At 49.5% G+C, this 15,531-nt stretch overlaps 5 protein-coding genes across 5 annotated transcripts; 2 read left to right on the top strand and 3 right to left on the bottom strand.

The window, feature by feature from the left end:
* Positions 1 to 3,687: 3,687 nt before the first annotated feature.
* Positions 3,688 to 5,779, bottom strand: LACBIDRAFT_300651 (uncharacterized protein; the record flags this gene model as incomplete). The annotated part of the gene is made up of 4 exons (XM_001873159.1): positions 3,688 to 4,640; positions 4,689 to 5,175; positions 5,230 to 5,566; positions 5,619 to 5,779. The coding sequence occupies 4 exons, from the start codon at positions 5,777 to 5,779 to the stop codon at positions 3,688 to 3,690; spliced, it is 1,938 nt and encodes a 645-aa protein (XP_001873194.1).
* Positions 5,780 to 5,960: 181 nt separating this feature from the next.
* LACBIDRAFT_300650 (uncharacterized protein) lies at positions 5,961 to 9,051 on the top strand (the record flags this gene model as incomplete). The annotated part of the gene is made up of 8 exons (XM_001873763.1): positions 5,961 to 6,048; positions 6,101 to 6,231; positions 6,289 to 6,704; positions 6,752 to 7,372; positions 7,424 to 7,699; positions 7,751 to 8,135; positions 8,191 to 8,628; positions 8,680 to 9,051. The coding sequence occupies 8 exons, from the start codon at positions 5,961 to 5,963 to the stop codon at positions 9,049 to 9,051; spliced, it is 2,727 nt and encodes a 908-aa protein (XP_001873798.1).
* Positions 9,052 to 9,204: 153 nt separating this feature from the next.
* On the top strand, positions 9,205 to 9,870 carry LACBIDRAFT_300649 (uncharacterized protein; the record flags this gene model as incomplete). Its single annotated transcript, XM_001873762.1, has 5 exons — positions 9,205 to 9,517; positions 9,579 to 9,619; positions 9,677 to 9,702; positions 9,769 to 9,774; positions 9,831 to 9,870. 5 exons carry the CDS (start codon positions 9,205 to 9,207, stop codon positions 9,868 to 9,870), a joined length of 426 nt encoding a protein of 141 aa, XP_001873797.1.
* A 2,360-nt stretch (positions 9,871 to 12,230) lies between these two features.
* On the bottom strand, positions 12,231 to 12,926 carry LACBIDRAFT_228756 (uncharacterized protein; the record flags this gene model as incomplete). The annotated part of the gene is made up of 2 exons (XM_001873158.1): positions 12,231 to 12,632; positions 12,699 to 12,926. Coding segments are annotated over 2 exons (630 nt in total), but the record flags the coding sequence as incomplete, so codon positions are not given.
* Positions 12,927 to 13,940: 1,014 nt separating this feature from the next.
* LACBIDRAFT_243771 (uncharacterized protein) lies at positions 13,941 to 15,227 on the bottom strand (the record flags this gene model as incomplete). Its single annotated transcript, XM_001873157.1, has 7 exons — positions 13,941 to 14,367; positions 14,418 to 14,512; position 14,560; positions 14,611 to 14,666; positions 14,719 to 15,028; positions 15,103 to 15,142; positions 15,194 to 15,227. The coding sequence occupies 7 exons, from the start codon at positions 15,225 to 15,227 to the stop codon at positions 13,941 to 13,943; spliced, it is 963 nt and encodes a 320-aa protein (XP_001873192.1).
* Between the last annotated feature and the right edge of the window lie 304 nt (positions 15,228 to 15,531).

Below are 15,531 nucleotides of genomic sequence, written 5' to 3'. Positions count from 1 at the left end.
AGGCCCGAGAGCCTCTTGGTCTCTCTTTGCTCCTTATTGATCTTGGCCCTAAGCTGGTTTGCTTCCACACTCAGCTTTTCCGCATACTGCTCGAAAGTAACAAACTTGTCTCGCCACAGGTCCGACTCCGTCATCAGGAAATTGAGTCGGCGGGAAAGGCGTCCAATCTTTGTTTCGAGGTCATCTCGGGCGTCAACAAAGGCAGTTGCACGCTTGCGAATTGAAAGTTGGATTAACTGCTCTGCAGCAGTCAACTGAGGCGCGCGTTTCGGAGAACCAAGCATACTGATCCGTTGCAAGAACGACGGTTTTTTGAACTGGTGCCTTCTGAGCCTGAGCCAAACATCGAATGAGGAAAGACTCACTTTGTCTTGTAAGACAACGTCGAATGCTTGGATAATGCGAGTGGATTGCCACCAGTCAGGTGGCTTGATCTGGTCCGCGACGGCAGCAGAAGACGCTCCTCGCTTTGCCTGTATTTTACACACGGGCCTGAACCTTCCAGCAGGAAAGGCTTCCTTGAATTCACTGCGGCTAATCAGCAACGGCATGAAAGCTACTGTCGCTAATTTACCTTGGAACAGAGTGGTCGGGATGATAGTGAGACTCAAATGCCGCAAGCAATCTCTGCCGATATTTGTCTCGTTGTTGCTTGCTTGAGACGGCTCCTACAGGTGGGGAGGGGCAGCTCCTGAAATCAAGGTCACCACAGGCGTTAGTCATGAGGCTCGCTCACTTACAGATAGTTTATATCCCTTTCAAACTTGAAATTAGTATTACGAGGGGTGCGACGGTAGAAACCACGTACAAATCGCAGACACAAACTTCAGGCGAGGGTCGAATGCTATACCTTGCTTCGGTGGATAATCCCATGATCCATGGACCAGGGTCGTCGATGTAAATCTTAGCGTCCCGAGAATGGACAGCAGGCAATGCAATACCATTCCACCCGCGCAGTTCAACAAGATACTTGATCGTGGACACCGCAATCTATCAGAGACGTTTAGTCATCTGTGAAAGTCAAGGGAACATATGCGTACACCGAGCATCGTAGGGTATCTAGAGAAAAACAGGATTCGTCCGGTGGGCGCTAGTGCGATCTAAGAAAGGATTTCAGCAGCACGAAGTGGCTTGTAGGTGAGAAGAGGGACCTCGCATATTGTCAGGATATTGTCAATATTTAGACACTTGAAGAGCGGCCACATAGTGAAGTTGATATCAACCAGACCTCGCCCAAAGTCCAGACCTCCAGGAAAACGCGTAATCACTTCCAGATTAGAATCAGTACCATCGTTCTTGGGACTGGCGTCAAGTTTGATAAGGTCCCCAGCTCGAGGAGCAGGGTGTGCGAGAATCTTCGATATTTGAAGGGTGTGAGATTGAACGTCTTTAGAGAACCGTGCCCAAGAAAGGGTCAGATAATCTCGCATAAGATCGTATACTGGGTGACGAGACACAAGGGCTAAAAAAATTGTTGAGTATGTGACTGAAGAAATAGTTGGATAGCAGGTTTTACTTAGAGCGTATGGCAACCAGAAAACAGTGTCACCTGGTAGGAACAGAGTGCTCTCGCCAGGACCATGGCCAATGGTACTGGCTATTTCAAAATCGCTTTCGCTCATGCCACCGTCTCCTTCGGTTTCGGCGTCTGTTTCTGCGTCGACCCATGGTCCACGGGCACCCTTTTTTGCACTCCTTCTTGCCTGAGTGCTTGGATCCGGCCCATCGCTAGTGGATCCCGAAATGTCCGCACGAAGGTTCTTTAGGCGGGATGCAACAACGGATTGGGCCGACTCCTTACGGGAACGACCAGCCTCCAAAGTGCGGCGGATAGCATTGCTACGCTCCGTGTCTGCATGAGACCAGACAGTGAGGCAGACACCATGGTATGTTACGGTATTGCCAGGAACATTAATAGCACTGGCGTTGCTTCCAGTGACGGTGTTATTATTATTATTATGAGAGCCATGTCCAAGAAGGCTTGGGGGGCCCAAATAGGCTGACGAAGGACGAGCGAATGGGTCGTCAGTGTATGGGTATGCAAAGGTCGCCGCAGACGACCTGTTATCAGTGTTGGTCAAGACGGAGGCACGGAGGAGATCCCCAGAAGGAGTAGGAGCCAAAGGGGTGCTCGGAGCAGGGAGGGTAAAGGTGAAGGTATGGATAGTTGAGGCAGGTTGAAGGGTTGATGCAATGACCTCGACTTCTCGGGTGAATGACAGCTACAACGAAAGGATGAACAATGACCCTCAGTAGGACAAAAAAAGAAAATTACAAACCTTCAGCGCTTTGGACAACATTTTTCCAACTTCCTGCTTGCTCAATGCACCCGCCCCCTTCATTATCTCCTCACTTTTCCCGCGTTTTTTCTTCCTCCCGCCTCCAGCACCTGGACTGACGGTACTCCCTAGAACTTCAGGCCTCCACCAGCGACTGACAGCGCCTTCACTGTGGTGGAGACCAAGAACTGAATCTGGGTCAGCGAGAGTCCAAGTATGGGGGGACTTGGGAAGACCAGAGACGACGTAGAGGGAAGTTAGGGGTAACGAAGGCACAAAAGACGCTATTGGCGGGACGTCGCGAACCGAACGAGTGGACACAATGGAATTGCGAGCGGATGCGGGTATAGGTTCCATGCTTCTGCGGTGTTTTATACCAAGAATGCGAGAAGCTTTATCCGTGCGGACTTGAGAAGGAGCGTTGGGGCTTGAGCTGGCAGGAGTGGTAACAGTAATATAGTCTAGTTCATCGGCCAATGCAGCGCCTTGGTCCTGGGAAGGAGCGGGGCCAGAGGTGATGGTGGTGGTTGAAGTAGAAGGATGATATGTAAGATTGTTAGAAATGTTGATGATGGGAGTAATGGTATTATGAGTGCCTGGGCTTGTTGGCCGCGCCGTATCCTTTTTGGGATCAGACTTGGAGGTGATCTTCTGGGTAACTGGGCGAGTCTTCTTGTTGTCGAGGGACTGGTCTGAAAAACGAGACCTGAGCGCTACGTCAGTGGGTACGAGACCTGCCGAAACTGCTGTGGCAGGGACGGCGGGCCTTCGCATGGAAGCCATAGCACCGGCTTCAAGGTGAGTGATGGAAGTTACACAGGAAAATATTTTGAAAGAGAGTTGGGGGGTATCAAGAGAGTGAAGGATTAGAACAAGGAACGAAGTAGCGCCATTGCTGGACTGGGGAACTAAGAAATGGGCCAGGGGGAATATGTGGAATAAAGGGTATAGCTCAGGGCCCTGCTGTCGTGTTATATTCAGCCGTCGCTTATCCCGTCCTCCCTGTTGCAACTCACATCAATGTCATGGCGTTTCTCCAGGTTTCTCCTCGCCGCCCACGACGTCGCCAACGTTGACACGTATGGCCTGCCGGTAGACATAAGGTAGACATAAGACAGTTGTCGCGTCGCTGAAAGACGCGGTCACGTGTAGCGTAAAACTTACAGTACTGTTAGCAGCTACAACCGGTATGATACAGTTTGGCGCCAATTAGGAAGAATCGTCGACGTTATGTACTCATGTCCATTGCAACGGAGTCCAACGGCAGCCAACAGCCCACACAAGGGCAATTTCAATTTCAGGAACTTGAGAAAGTTCCATCAGATATACCATTTGAGCTCTATCAGAGCTCTATTAAATCTCGTTGCTGTAGAAACGGATATCTTACGTAATCGCGGATGAAAAGTCCTCAACCCCTTCCAGTGATTACCTTCTTTAACCACTTCCACCGACTAGTGCGACCCCTAATATCCATATTGTCGTGATGTTCTGAACGGCCTCCCACTTCTGCAACTGTTTCCACAGGAGAATCTTCACTTTGATGCATCTCCACCCTATCCCTTATATCGCCTTCGCTGACCGTTCTCCTTCTCTCCCTTTCTTCAACTGCCATAGCCTCAACTACCACATCCGCAAAACTCGTAGGCGCGCCCAACCCTAAGCCGCTGATCCTCCTTCGCCGCTCGCGAGGCATGAGTGTAAATCCAGGACTAACGGGAGACAATCCAATTTGAAAACCAGTCCCCAGAGTCGAAACTGGACCAAGTGGGGGAGAGACAGGGCTGTTCGAATACATAACCGAATGAGAATGGGATGTAACGCGGGAATGTCTCGTTTGAGAAGAAGCATTTGTCGTTAGCCTCCGCCGTTGTGGTAGAACTTGGTAAGGAGGGGAATTAGGAGTTGGATAAACGTGTGTTTCGGTGCTTGGATCAGTAGTGGCTGACGGGGAATGCAATAATTGTTCCCTTCCAACATCAAGACCAACTCCTGCGGTTTCTGGAGAAGACGCCGTATTTAAAAGACGAGTTTCTCCCTCCACTGATATGGGGCCAAATCTACCGCTGTACGAGGTTTCTGCCGTGGGGAAGTCCAGACTGAAATTTTCGCGTCCGCCTTCCGTTTCGTAGGATTCGGGTTCTTCGCTCGTTCTCAAAAGATCCTCTAAATGGTCCTCTTCACTCCATGCCCCAACATCTACCCCTCCACCACCAGAATGAATGCTAACGACCCACACTCCTGCGAGGAGAACTACAATGCCCAGCATGACCAGACCCAGATGCAAAGGCGGAATGAGAGAAAATTGATCAAAATAGACCAACCCGTTGACAATCGAGGAAAGGTTATAGAAACAGAATGCAGCTGGGGAAAAACATTAGATATATTGTAGTGGGGGGGAATGACACATACAAGGACAAACCAGCGTCGGATCAGCTAATGTTAAACCTTTGTGCAAATACCACAATTGTAGTAAAGCAAAGATCACAAGTCCAAGGACGAGAACCCATGCTTCCCATCGCCAGAACTGGTTGTGACCGCTCAGAGTCAACAACAGAAGTTCCACTCCACTCTTCGCGAATAGCAAACACATCCCAGAAAGGATACCAGAAAAAGATGCATACGAAATGGCTAAGAGCATGCGGGTTCGATGTATTGAACGAAAGACGTGGTCATTGTGAACTTTCTTGAACGAAGAGGGGGAAGTGGTACCGGCTTTCCGATCCAATAGTGGTGTCTGTTCAGATGGTATCGTAGAGTTTGTTGAATCCAAAATGACTGAAGGAATGCTACTTGGTGGTAAAAGAAGGTTGATATCGTCAGGATTTGATGTTGGTGGCAATGCGCATGGGCCAGTCTTTGCGATTTGACGTGAGAGAGAGAAGTCGATTATGTGTGTCTGCATAGCAATGAGTGTTTCTGTAGATACCAGACAACAGAAGAGGGCACGCACAAATGTAAGACATAAGAAGACGATGGTTCCCAGGGTGGAGAAATATGCAACAAAGGCGGGTCGTCTGAACAGCTCCAGCAGATCTTCGATGGACCTTGTCGGCTCAGGAACGATGCCGAATATGGCGATGAGGACAGCACCGCCAGCAATAAGAATAGTTCCAAGGATCATCCAAGGTGAAAAAACGTCACCAAGGAGCAGACGAGCGAAAAAGGCGTTCCATAATAAAGAAAGGGCGCCAAGGGGAGCTAAAATGACGACGGGAAGGGACGCTATTTGAGCGAGAGAACCAAATATATTAGAAGAGATGAAGATGGTAAAGCCAAGCAGCCATAATCTGTATGAAATATATGAGAAGGAGGGATTCAAAGTGAGAAAGAGAGACGAACGGCCTACGATGCTCGACCACTTGACGGTGTTCTGGGAGAAGCTGGTTTATAACGTGACTCTTTCTCTGGATGGTGAGGCCAAGGGATTGAACGAAGGACGCAACGAGACCGATGACGATGCCAAAGGGAATGGAGATGGCGGCAGAGGTCGAAGAGAACATGGCACGTGATAAATACGTCGTGCAGCATGCCAACAATGATCTCATGCACGCAATGTCACCGGGCCGCTCGCCACTATGATAGAACTTGCACGAATGTGCTCACAAGGTCTAGAATCGGCCAATGTCCATGCCTATTTAAACCTCGACCCTCGGCTCTCTATCTCTTCTCAATCCTTTTACAATGTCCAGCAATTTCGACTTTACAGACAAAACTCAACAAACACTTGCAGAAGCGATCCAACTAGCAAAGGATTACGCCAATGCACAAGGCTTGTCCTTTCATCTCCGCTATCTTTGTGTGAGCTAACTCCTACTATCTAGTCCACCCTGCCCATCTAGCCTTCGTCCTCATCAATGAGGCATCAGCCGAGCCTTCTGTTCAAGGGGGAGCACCTCCGTCCTCCAACGCTTCGCTCTTCTCTTCCGTCATATCTAGAGCAGGCGGTGACCCAGTAAGCCCTTTTGTCTGTATCTTCGTTCTACTTCAATTCATATCTCCAATTATACAGACAGCCGTCAAGCGATCTATTCAGAAGCTTATCGTTCGATTGCCTGCGCAAAGCCCACCTCCAGAGGAAACCAACCTCAGCTCCGCCGCGCTGAAGGTTCTACGCGAAGCACAGAACCTCCAGAAAACTATGCACGACTCTTATATTGCGCAAGATCACCTTCTTCTAGCCCTTCTCAAGGACCCATCCATAGCTGGCGTTCTCAAAGAGAACAGCCTCAATGAAGCAACCCTCAAGACAGCCATAGAACAAGCACGCGGGAACCGTAGAATCGAATCAAAAACGGCAGAGCAAGGTTTCGATGCGCTCCAGAAGTACGCTGTAGATCTTACAGCTCTTGCGGAGGAGGGAAAAATTGACCCTGTTATCGGGCGTGATAACGAGATTCGACGCGCAATCCGCATCTTATGCAGAAGGTACGTTTGCACATTTATTGGTTTTATCGTGATGTAATTCTCCACAGGACCAAGAACAATCCCGTCCTTATTGGCGAGCCTGGTGTTGGAAAAACGGCCATTGCTGAAGGCCTTGCACAGCGAATCGTCAAGCGCGACGTGCCTGCCAGCCTTATCGCCCGCCTTTTCTCTCTCGATATGGGTGCACTCATGGCAGGCGCAAAATACAAAGGTGAATACGAGGAACGTATCAAGGCCGTTCTCAACGAGGTCGAGAAGGCTGCCGAAGATGGAGGTCCTGGCATCATTCTCTTCATAGATGAACTGCATCTTATAATGGCCGGACGAGGGGCAGAAGGCGGAGGCATGGATGCCGGTAATCTGTTCAAGCCATTGCTAGCCCGAGGCAAGCTTCGGTGCATCGGTGCAACGACTCTATCAGAGTATCGGAAATACATCGAAACAGATCCTGCTCTAGAGCGACGTTTCGCTCAAGTTATCGTCAACGAACCTACCGTCCCGGAGACCATTAGTATCCTTCGAGGCATACGCGAAAAGTACGAGGTCCACCACGGTGTGCGCATTCATGATGGTGCTTTGATCGCCGCCGCGACTTTGGCGCATCGATATCTCACGTCGAGGAGGCTCCCTGATTCAGCAATCGATTTGGTCGATGAGGCTTGCGCAAGGTAAATCATTTTCTGTTCGGGATTTGTTTCTGGCGTTGATTCTGTGTCCAGTGTGCGTGTAACACGAGAAACCGAGCCGGAAGAGATCGATAAACTTCAACGAAGGAAACTTGAACTAGAGGTCGAAATTCATGCTCTGGAGCGAGAGAAAGATGCAGCTAGCAAGGAACGATTGCAACTAGCGCATAAAGCGATTTCCGAGGTCGAAGAACAGTTGCGACCCCTCAAGGCTGCGTATGATAACGAGAAGGAACGAGGCGATGAGATTACCGGCGTCAGGCGAAAAATCGACGAGCTTAAAGCAAAGGCAGAAGAAGCTGAGCGAAGGTGTGTGCTCTTTTCTTTCTTGGCGGCAATATCAGCTCATTTCCTTTTCAGATATGACCTTACGACTGCATCCGATCTTCGGTACTTTGCGCTTCCAGATCTACAAACTCGCCTTGAACAGCTCGAGGCAAAGAAGAAAGCCGAGGATGCCGCAGCGGGTACCGACAACGATACCGTTACCGCAGAACAAATTGCAGAAATTGTAGCGAAATGGACCAATATCCCCGTTACACGCTTGGTTACAACAGAGAAGGAGAAGCTTTTGCGGCTTGAAAAAGTGATGTCGGAGAGCGTCGTTGGACAATACGACGCGGTGAAGGCGGTCGCGAATGCCATTAGGCTCTCAAGGAGCGGCCTCTCCAACCCTAATCGCCCTGTTGCTAGTTTCTTGATGGCGGGGCCATCGGGTACAGGCAAGACTCTGCTGGCGAAGACGGTAAGCTTTAAAAAATCAATATTCACATTGTCAATCTTTCTGACATTTTTTCCAGCTTGCGACAGTCCTCTTTGATTCGCCTGACACCATGATACGCATCGATGCCTCAGAGTACTCGGAGAAGCATTCCATTTCGCGGTTGATCGGTTCACCTCCTGGATACGTTGGCTACGATGCAGGAGGTCAATTAACGGAATACATTCGTCGAAAGCCATACTCGATCATCCTCATTGACGAAATCGAGAAGGCTTGCCGGGAATTTGTGACTTTGTTCCTGCAGGTATTGGATGACGGCCGCCTGACAGATGGGCAAGGTCGAGTAGTGGACATGCGAAACACAGTCATCATCATGACTTCGAATTTGGGTGCCGCTTACCTCAATGACATGGGAGATGGTCCTGTCAGGCCCGAAACGCGAACCCTTGTTCTGGGTGCTATCCAGGCTCATTTCCCCCCAGAGTTCGTTAACCGGATTGATGACATCGTAATCTTCGTAAGTTCGTTTTGATTCCGATTTGGGTGAGATTCTGACAGATATCGTTAGCGATCACTTTCACGGAAGGACATTCTCAAGATCGTCGACATTCGCCTCAAAGAGGTTGAAGAACGCCTTGCAGACAGGAAGATCAAGCTCGACCTCGACTCTGAGAGCAAGAATTACCTCCTGTCCGTGGGGTATTCGACGGTCTATGGGGCGCGACCCCTCAATCGTGCAATCCAAAGCGAGTTGCTAAACCCCCTCTCTGTGATGATTTTATCGGGGCGGGTGCTCGACGGTGAGGTCGTCCGCGTTAGATTCGATGGGCCACACAACCGCCTCCGCATCATACCCAATCACGAAGGAGTTGCCTCAGATGAATGGATGGATGTGGATGCCAATGAAGATGATGATATTGAAATCGAGGAGATGGATTGAGTTTGCACCATTAAAATTCCATGATGTATCTACAAGAGCACTGTCAATGTATTACTAGCATTCAATGAAAGTTGCGGGAGCTGGAAACGGATGGCGGCGGGATGATTTGACAAGGGGTTGTGACCTGGGTGTGACCAAAAGAGCACCACCACTATGCTTGGCCATCGCGTCCTCCCTCAGCTCAACCGCGCCATTAGAACTCTATCACGCTCCGCATCTGGAACAGCTCAGAGTGGGACGTCCTCAATCCCTCAAAAGGTTGAATCCTCAACTCCAACCACCCAACAAGCTCCAAACTATCCTTCAACATGGACCACCAGTCAACGTCCCCGTCCTATCGGTGGTGAAGGTCCACGATTCGAGCAAACGGCGATGGAGCTCCAGCCCAATCCCTTGAGCGCCATGGCCCTCATTGCAGAAGAGCCTGTGCGACTTGTTCACGGTCGGAAAGCAGTTTGCGATGGAGGTCCGTCGAAACCGGACTCCCTCCTTCGAGTCTACCTTTTTCAACTAACTTTTCAATTTAGGAGGTGGGCCCTTGGGACATCCCAAAATTTATATCAACTTGGTATGTCAATCTTGTAATGAGTTTGCTTTCAGTCAGAAACTTACTCCTCCGTGAAAGGACCAACCGGGACCTCGAGCATGCGGGTATGCGTTAACCCCGTTTCCTCTTTGACAGCGCTGACTGACTCACGAACTTGACATTCTTCTCAGATATTGGTATGTGTGAACATTCCGCAATAGACTCACTTTTGTTAAATTCGGTTTGGTTCTAGCGGCATCCGGTTTGAGCAGGATCCACATCATCATCATTGATAGTCATCCGTTCACTATGTACCAATGACAGCCAATGGATCAAATTCCCCGTAACTATTGAGTCTGAATGTCCGCCCATTGTCTTTGTCAATTGACGAGCATAAAAATACACATTGTCTACTACTATACCTAGCTTCCGGCTGAGAATAGTGCAACTAGAGAAAAGTGAGTACGATATGAGAACCGGGGTACCAACAAATTACTGAGAAATGCGAAATCAGGGGGTTAGAGCCGATGGTTCGTTAGATGTATGCCGTGGGATACAACCTCCTGGGTGGGATGTCAAATGAGTGATTGCAGTGGGAGAGAGAGAGTAAACGATTGTGGAAAGACCGAAGACAAGAAACCGAATGATAAGCCAAGGAATGTGGTGGTGAAGTCTATGAAATCAAATATCTTCCGGAAACGAAAGTGATGAATAATTGCCTCCAGCGACCGCCTCCAACTGAGAAAAGGGTGGTAGGGTATTAGGTGATGAGAGGCGAGCACCAGTTGTATGGGGTAGTGGGGGCTGAACGAAGTCACCAGAATCATCAGGCACCAGACCATCCTCACTGTCCCACTTGTAACTCACCACTTTGAAAATTGGATTGATGGCAGACTTGGCTGACCTGGGCGCGTTCCCCGAGCTGGGTGGATGCCCGTACGGACTCGTCGGGTGGCTGTAGGGACTCGGGGGTTGCCCATGCAAGTAACCATGCAAATCCAGTGGACTGTGAGGACCGATGGTACTCAGCTGGTGTTGGGGAATAGAAATATATGGGGGTGACTGATCCCCGGATAACATCAAGCTCTCTTTGTGTTGTTGAACCTGTATCCACGGCGGTGAAGGTGAGAGAGAAGGTGAGAGGGTGGGAGAGAGAGAGAGCATTTGCAACGGCGGTGGTGAGACGCTGCCCGATATATGTGAGCTCATAGAAGCTTGAGTACGGAAATCGTGCGCCAATTGGCCTTCTAAAGAGAAAGAGTTTGAAGACCGTGCTGATGGAGGGAAATCATCAAACGATGTTCGTAAAGATGATCGCGAGGTCATCCTGCTTAGGCCAAATAGGCTGGGCCGATTTCGTATTCGAGATGGACCAGGATCACTATCCACCGTCGCAAAGGAAATCGATGACATACGGCTGAGACTGTGGACGTCTGACGACGACATCGAATGGTCATCGTCAAATTCTCGCCGCCGAGCTTTAGCAATGCGCTCGGTTCCTGCTCCCCAATCGCGCTCGCGATTATAATTAGGGACGAGTGACGACTCAGCTTGACCAACAAACTTTCCCGCCGCAGCGTTAACGGTGGCTGTCCCGGCCATGTTTCCGCTACTTTTCTGACGGATCGGTCCTGAGGAGGCTTGCTTGGGTTTGTTCTCCATAAAGTCCACGCGTTGCTCATTGCCACCAAGCCATTCAATATCGTCGCCATCTGCCTTTCGGATCATCTGTTGACGTTTCTGCATAACGGCACGAGCTTGCTCCCGATGCATTTTCTCTTTGAGTTTGTGACGCTCCTTCTCAGCCTCTCGGTTCAGCCGTTCTGCTTCCTTCTTGTTGTTCTTCTTAGCGTCGCGAATGTCCTGATGGGTATCACGAACTGGAGAATGCTCACGCAACGACTTGCTGTCCGTGCTCGACGACTGCGGACGTTTTCTTGACGGGAAGATGGAGACAGGGGGTATCTCGTCGACAGGGGGGAGCGCATTGTGTTTGTCACCTCCAAACAGGCCAAGGCTCCATTTGCTATGTTTCTTACCGAATGGTACCAACTTGACAAGCTTGTTAGGTTGTGACGCCAGGGGCGCCTGGGTATTTGTGGGGTTACGGTCGGTGTCGTCGTGGGCCTCACCGTTGTAACCTATCGACGAATTATTGGCAATCACACCGTTGCCATTGACATATGGTTCTTGAGGTGCTGATATATCCATAGGATAATCTGGCTGATTCGGCCAATTGTGTGATTGGTTGTGAGTGGCTTGAGGTGAAGAAACATTTGGAGGGGGATGGCGAAGCGTGGATGATGCCTCAAGAGCGTGTGTTGAGGGTGCATGATGGGCAGGTTGTGAATGTGAGGGTGGAAAGGTGCGAGGTGTATGCGATGATAAGGAGGGATGTGATGAAGTAGCGTTGAGGTGTGTAGACATCATTGGAATCGACGAGGTGGATGTCGAAGCGCGTAGTCCAGATGGGATCGGGATATTGTTGCGATGAGTCGTCTCTTGCAGATATGCATGCTCAAGACACTCTCGACTCGTCAATCTCTTGTCAGGATCGTATCTGAGCAGATCTCGAATGCAATGAATTAGCGAGATAGGGACTGTTCGCTCAAACAGCGAGTAGATGTCTTTTGGCTGAGTCTGAAAGGAGTCACTATGGATGGGTAATCGCAAGAGAATTTAGACTCACCTTTGGAAACTGAAAACCAACCGCTTTCGCTAGCTTCAAGCCCTTCGGCCATGGACCCCCGCCAAAATAGCTTCCTTGAGAATCGAAACCGTATTCATCGGTAGGATCTCCAAGAATTTCGCATATTCGTCCGACTTGATCCACCTGATCCGATCCAGGAAAAAGTGGTCGTAGGTTGACGAGCTCGGCCATGATCGTCCCCAGGGCCCACATGTCAACGGGATTTGAATAATTACGACTGAGCAGAATAACTTCCGGGGCACGGTACCAACGCGTCGCAACGTACTCGGTATAGGGTGGTTTGCTCTTGGTTTCTCGGGCAAGGCCAAAATCTGCCAACTTGATGATGGCAACAACGTCTTTTTCCTTTGGCGCGTTCGGAGGAGCGATTGGAGAGACAGAGTTGTAATCGAAGAGTCCTGTTGTGGTGACCAAAACATTTTCTGGCTTCATATCTCTGTGAAAGTATCCATGGCTGTGAATGTGGTCCAAGCCGGAAACAATCTGGCGAAATATTGAGGAGACCAATCCACCAGCAAGCGCACGTCCCTTTCGCGCCTTGATAAGATGGTACAAGTTGCCCTCCATTGACTCGAAGACAAAGTAGAGTTCCTTGGATGCAGGCAAAAGAAAAAAATCGTACAAGGGGATGATGTTTTCATGAAAAGGTATGGCCCGCAGAGACTAGAGGGACGAACGTAAGGTTCTCTGGGACGTGATAATGGAGGATGAGGGGCTCACTTCAAGCTCCTTGAGTTGCTGGCATTCATCCCAACCGCCTTCCCACCGTTTCTTCATTCTCTTCACTGCTACGAGCCGCTTCCCCGTCCACTCTGGCCTCGCGCCCTGTCCACACTGCATGGGGGAAAGAGGTGTATTGGGGGGTAGGGTCCCATGCCAATCACACAACCAGACGGTACCAAAGGAACCATCGCCGAGGACCTTGAGAGGTGTATAAGAGCGCGTCGAACCTGATGGTAATAAAATATATGAGTGTATGTGTATGAATCAAGTGAAGAACGACAGACTCGTCTGAGAGGAGCCAACCAGGAGGTGATTTCCCTCGATAGAGACACTGGGTATGCCGAGGACGACGATGGGCTCCTTTGGAGGTTGTGGAGCAGTATTCCGTTGTGGTGGGTGTGGTTGTGGTGGTTGTGGTGGTGGGATGGAAGGGAGAGTGGTTGGAAGTGGAATTGGATGAGGGATTGGAAGTTGTTGATGAGGGTGGTAGTGATTGTGGACATTGTGTATGTGAGATGAGGTTGCGTACATGATACGCCTAGCATTGCCCGGGATATGTGAATTTCTCAGAGGGACATATGAATAAAAGGAATAAAGTTATGAAGAGGGGACGAAGAGGCAATGAGTCCAAGCCAGAGCACACGTTACAGAGAAAAGAAGATTCTTCTTTGAACTGAGCCAACAACCGAGGATGAACTGACCCGTTAACCGAGTTCGCAACAATCTCGGTTCAATCCCGTATTCGCTACCCATATGCTTCTTTTTCCCATTCATTCAGTTGAAATCCTGCTCCAATCATTTCCCCTTTCAACTCCTCGTTTTGTGTGTGCAACCAGTCTGCCTACAACCCGCATTAGGTTTAATCAGGGCAAGGCCATGATTCTATCTAAGTATGGCCAATGAAATATACAACCCGAATAACGCGGCTCTCTAGTATGGAACCTCATGAAAGAGCTTCGACACGCTTTCACCATAGTGACTCCGACGAATCACCTCTCCCAACACTTTGCCAATGTCGATCACTTCGATCTTCTTGCATGCAGCTTGGTTCTCATGTTGCGGAAGTGTGTTTGTCACAATCAGCTTCTCCAGGCTGCTTTCCTCCACCGCTTTTAGCGCGTTCCCGCTCAGTATCCCATGAGTCACGAACGCGAATACCTTTGTGGCTCCCGCTTCTGAGAGATGTGACGCCGCCAAGCATAGTGTCCCACAGGTATCTGCCATGTCATCCACCAAAATCGCGACCTTGTCTTTCACATGTCCCACCAGAACCATTCGCGAAACCTCGTTCGCCTTTTTTCGCTCTTTGTGGAATAGCGCAAAGTCCACGCCTAATCGGTCGGCAATCGATGTAGCCCTAGAATCGCTAAGCTCTCATGCTATAAAACGCGGTGCCGATTTCCATACCTTTTTGCACCCCCTGCGTCGGGCGAAACAATCACTACATCCGCCAAGTCAAAGTGCGTCCGAATATACAGGATGGCGGATGGTTCAGCATACAACTGCATCCGCAATTAAAACTGATCGGTTAATGCGTTTCCCCACTTACACTAGATCGACGTGAGTAGGTTGAAAAAAATGTTATGTTTCCTCCACTTACTTATCAACGGGGACGTCGAAAAACCCTTGGATTTGCGAAGCATGAAGGTCCATCGTCTGAAGCGATTATTGTTAAGTTAGCATTCTGGATCACCAAGCTTTATCTTACTATAACATGATCACAGCCAGATTTTTGTATCATGTTCGCCACAAGCTTCGCAGTAATTGGAGCCCTGCTCTTATCCTTCTTGTCCTGCCTCGCATACGGGAAAAGCGGGATAACAGCGGTGATCCTCTTGGCGCTGGCGATTTTGCAGGCATGAATCATGATGCAAAGTTCCATAAGAGCGGTGTTAACGGCGCCACATCCAGTGTTGATGATGTATACGTCGTCCTCCCGAACAGACTCTGCAATGGTGACATTTGTCTCCCCAATGCCGCTGCGAGTCACCTCTGCTTTCGAAAGGGGCAGGCCAATGCTGAAGCACGACGTCAATGAATAGCAAATCCAAAGACTGCGATAGCATGACTCGATGGAGGGAAAGAGAGGTACCGTCGTGCAATAATCTCGGCTAGTTCAGGATGGCTGGTCCCTGCGGGGTTTCGTTAGCGCAAATTGGTTTGTTCTAACGTTGGTTTCCTACCAGAAAATATTTTGATGCCGCTGCCGTTCAACATGATATACGGTAATGAACAACGTCCATAAACAGATTAGTACAAGGAAATAGCGAAGAAGTGAAGAAAAAAGCTGTTGGTGGTCTGTGATTAGATGGCCGTCACACGCACCGTGACATTCAATGTTTGGCATTGGTATCTATCCTAAACAACATCTGGCAGATCTGGTTCTATCGTGCGGATCTATCATGCGGACAGGGAGGTGCTTCTCTGTGGTTCTCAATTCAAACTGATTTGTCGTCCAGAAATTTTGAAAAGCTATCAATTAAGTCCGCCTAGGGAGCAATACAAATCGTAACAATTCGAC

The sequence above is a fragment of the Laccaria bicolor genome, genomic scaffold, assembly GCF_000143565.1.
Source record: "Laccaria bicolor S238N-H82 LACBIscaffold_1 genomic scaffold, whole genome shotgun sequence".
In the NCBI taxonomy this organism is placed as follows: domain Eukaryota; kingdom Fungi; phylum Basidiomycota; class Agaricomycetes; order Agaricales; family Hydnangiaceae; genus Laccaria; species Laccaria bicolor.
The sequence above is the reverse complement of the archived record's forward strand: the minus strand, read 5'-3'. Positions and strand labels throughout refer to the sequence as shown.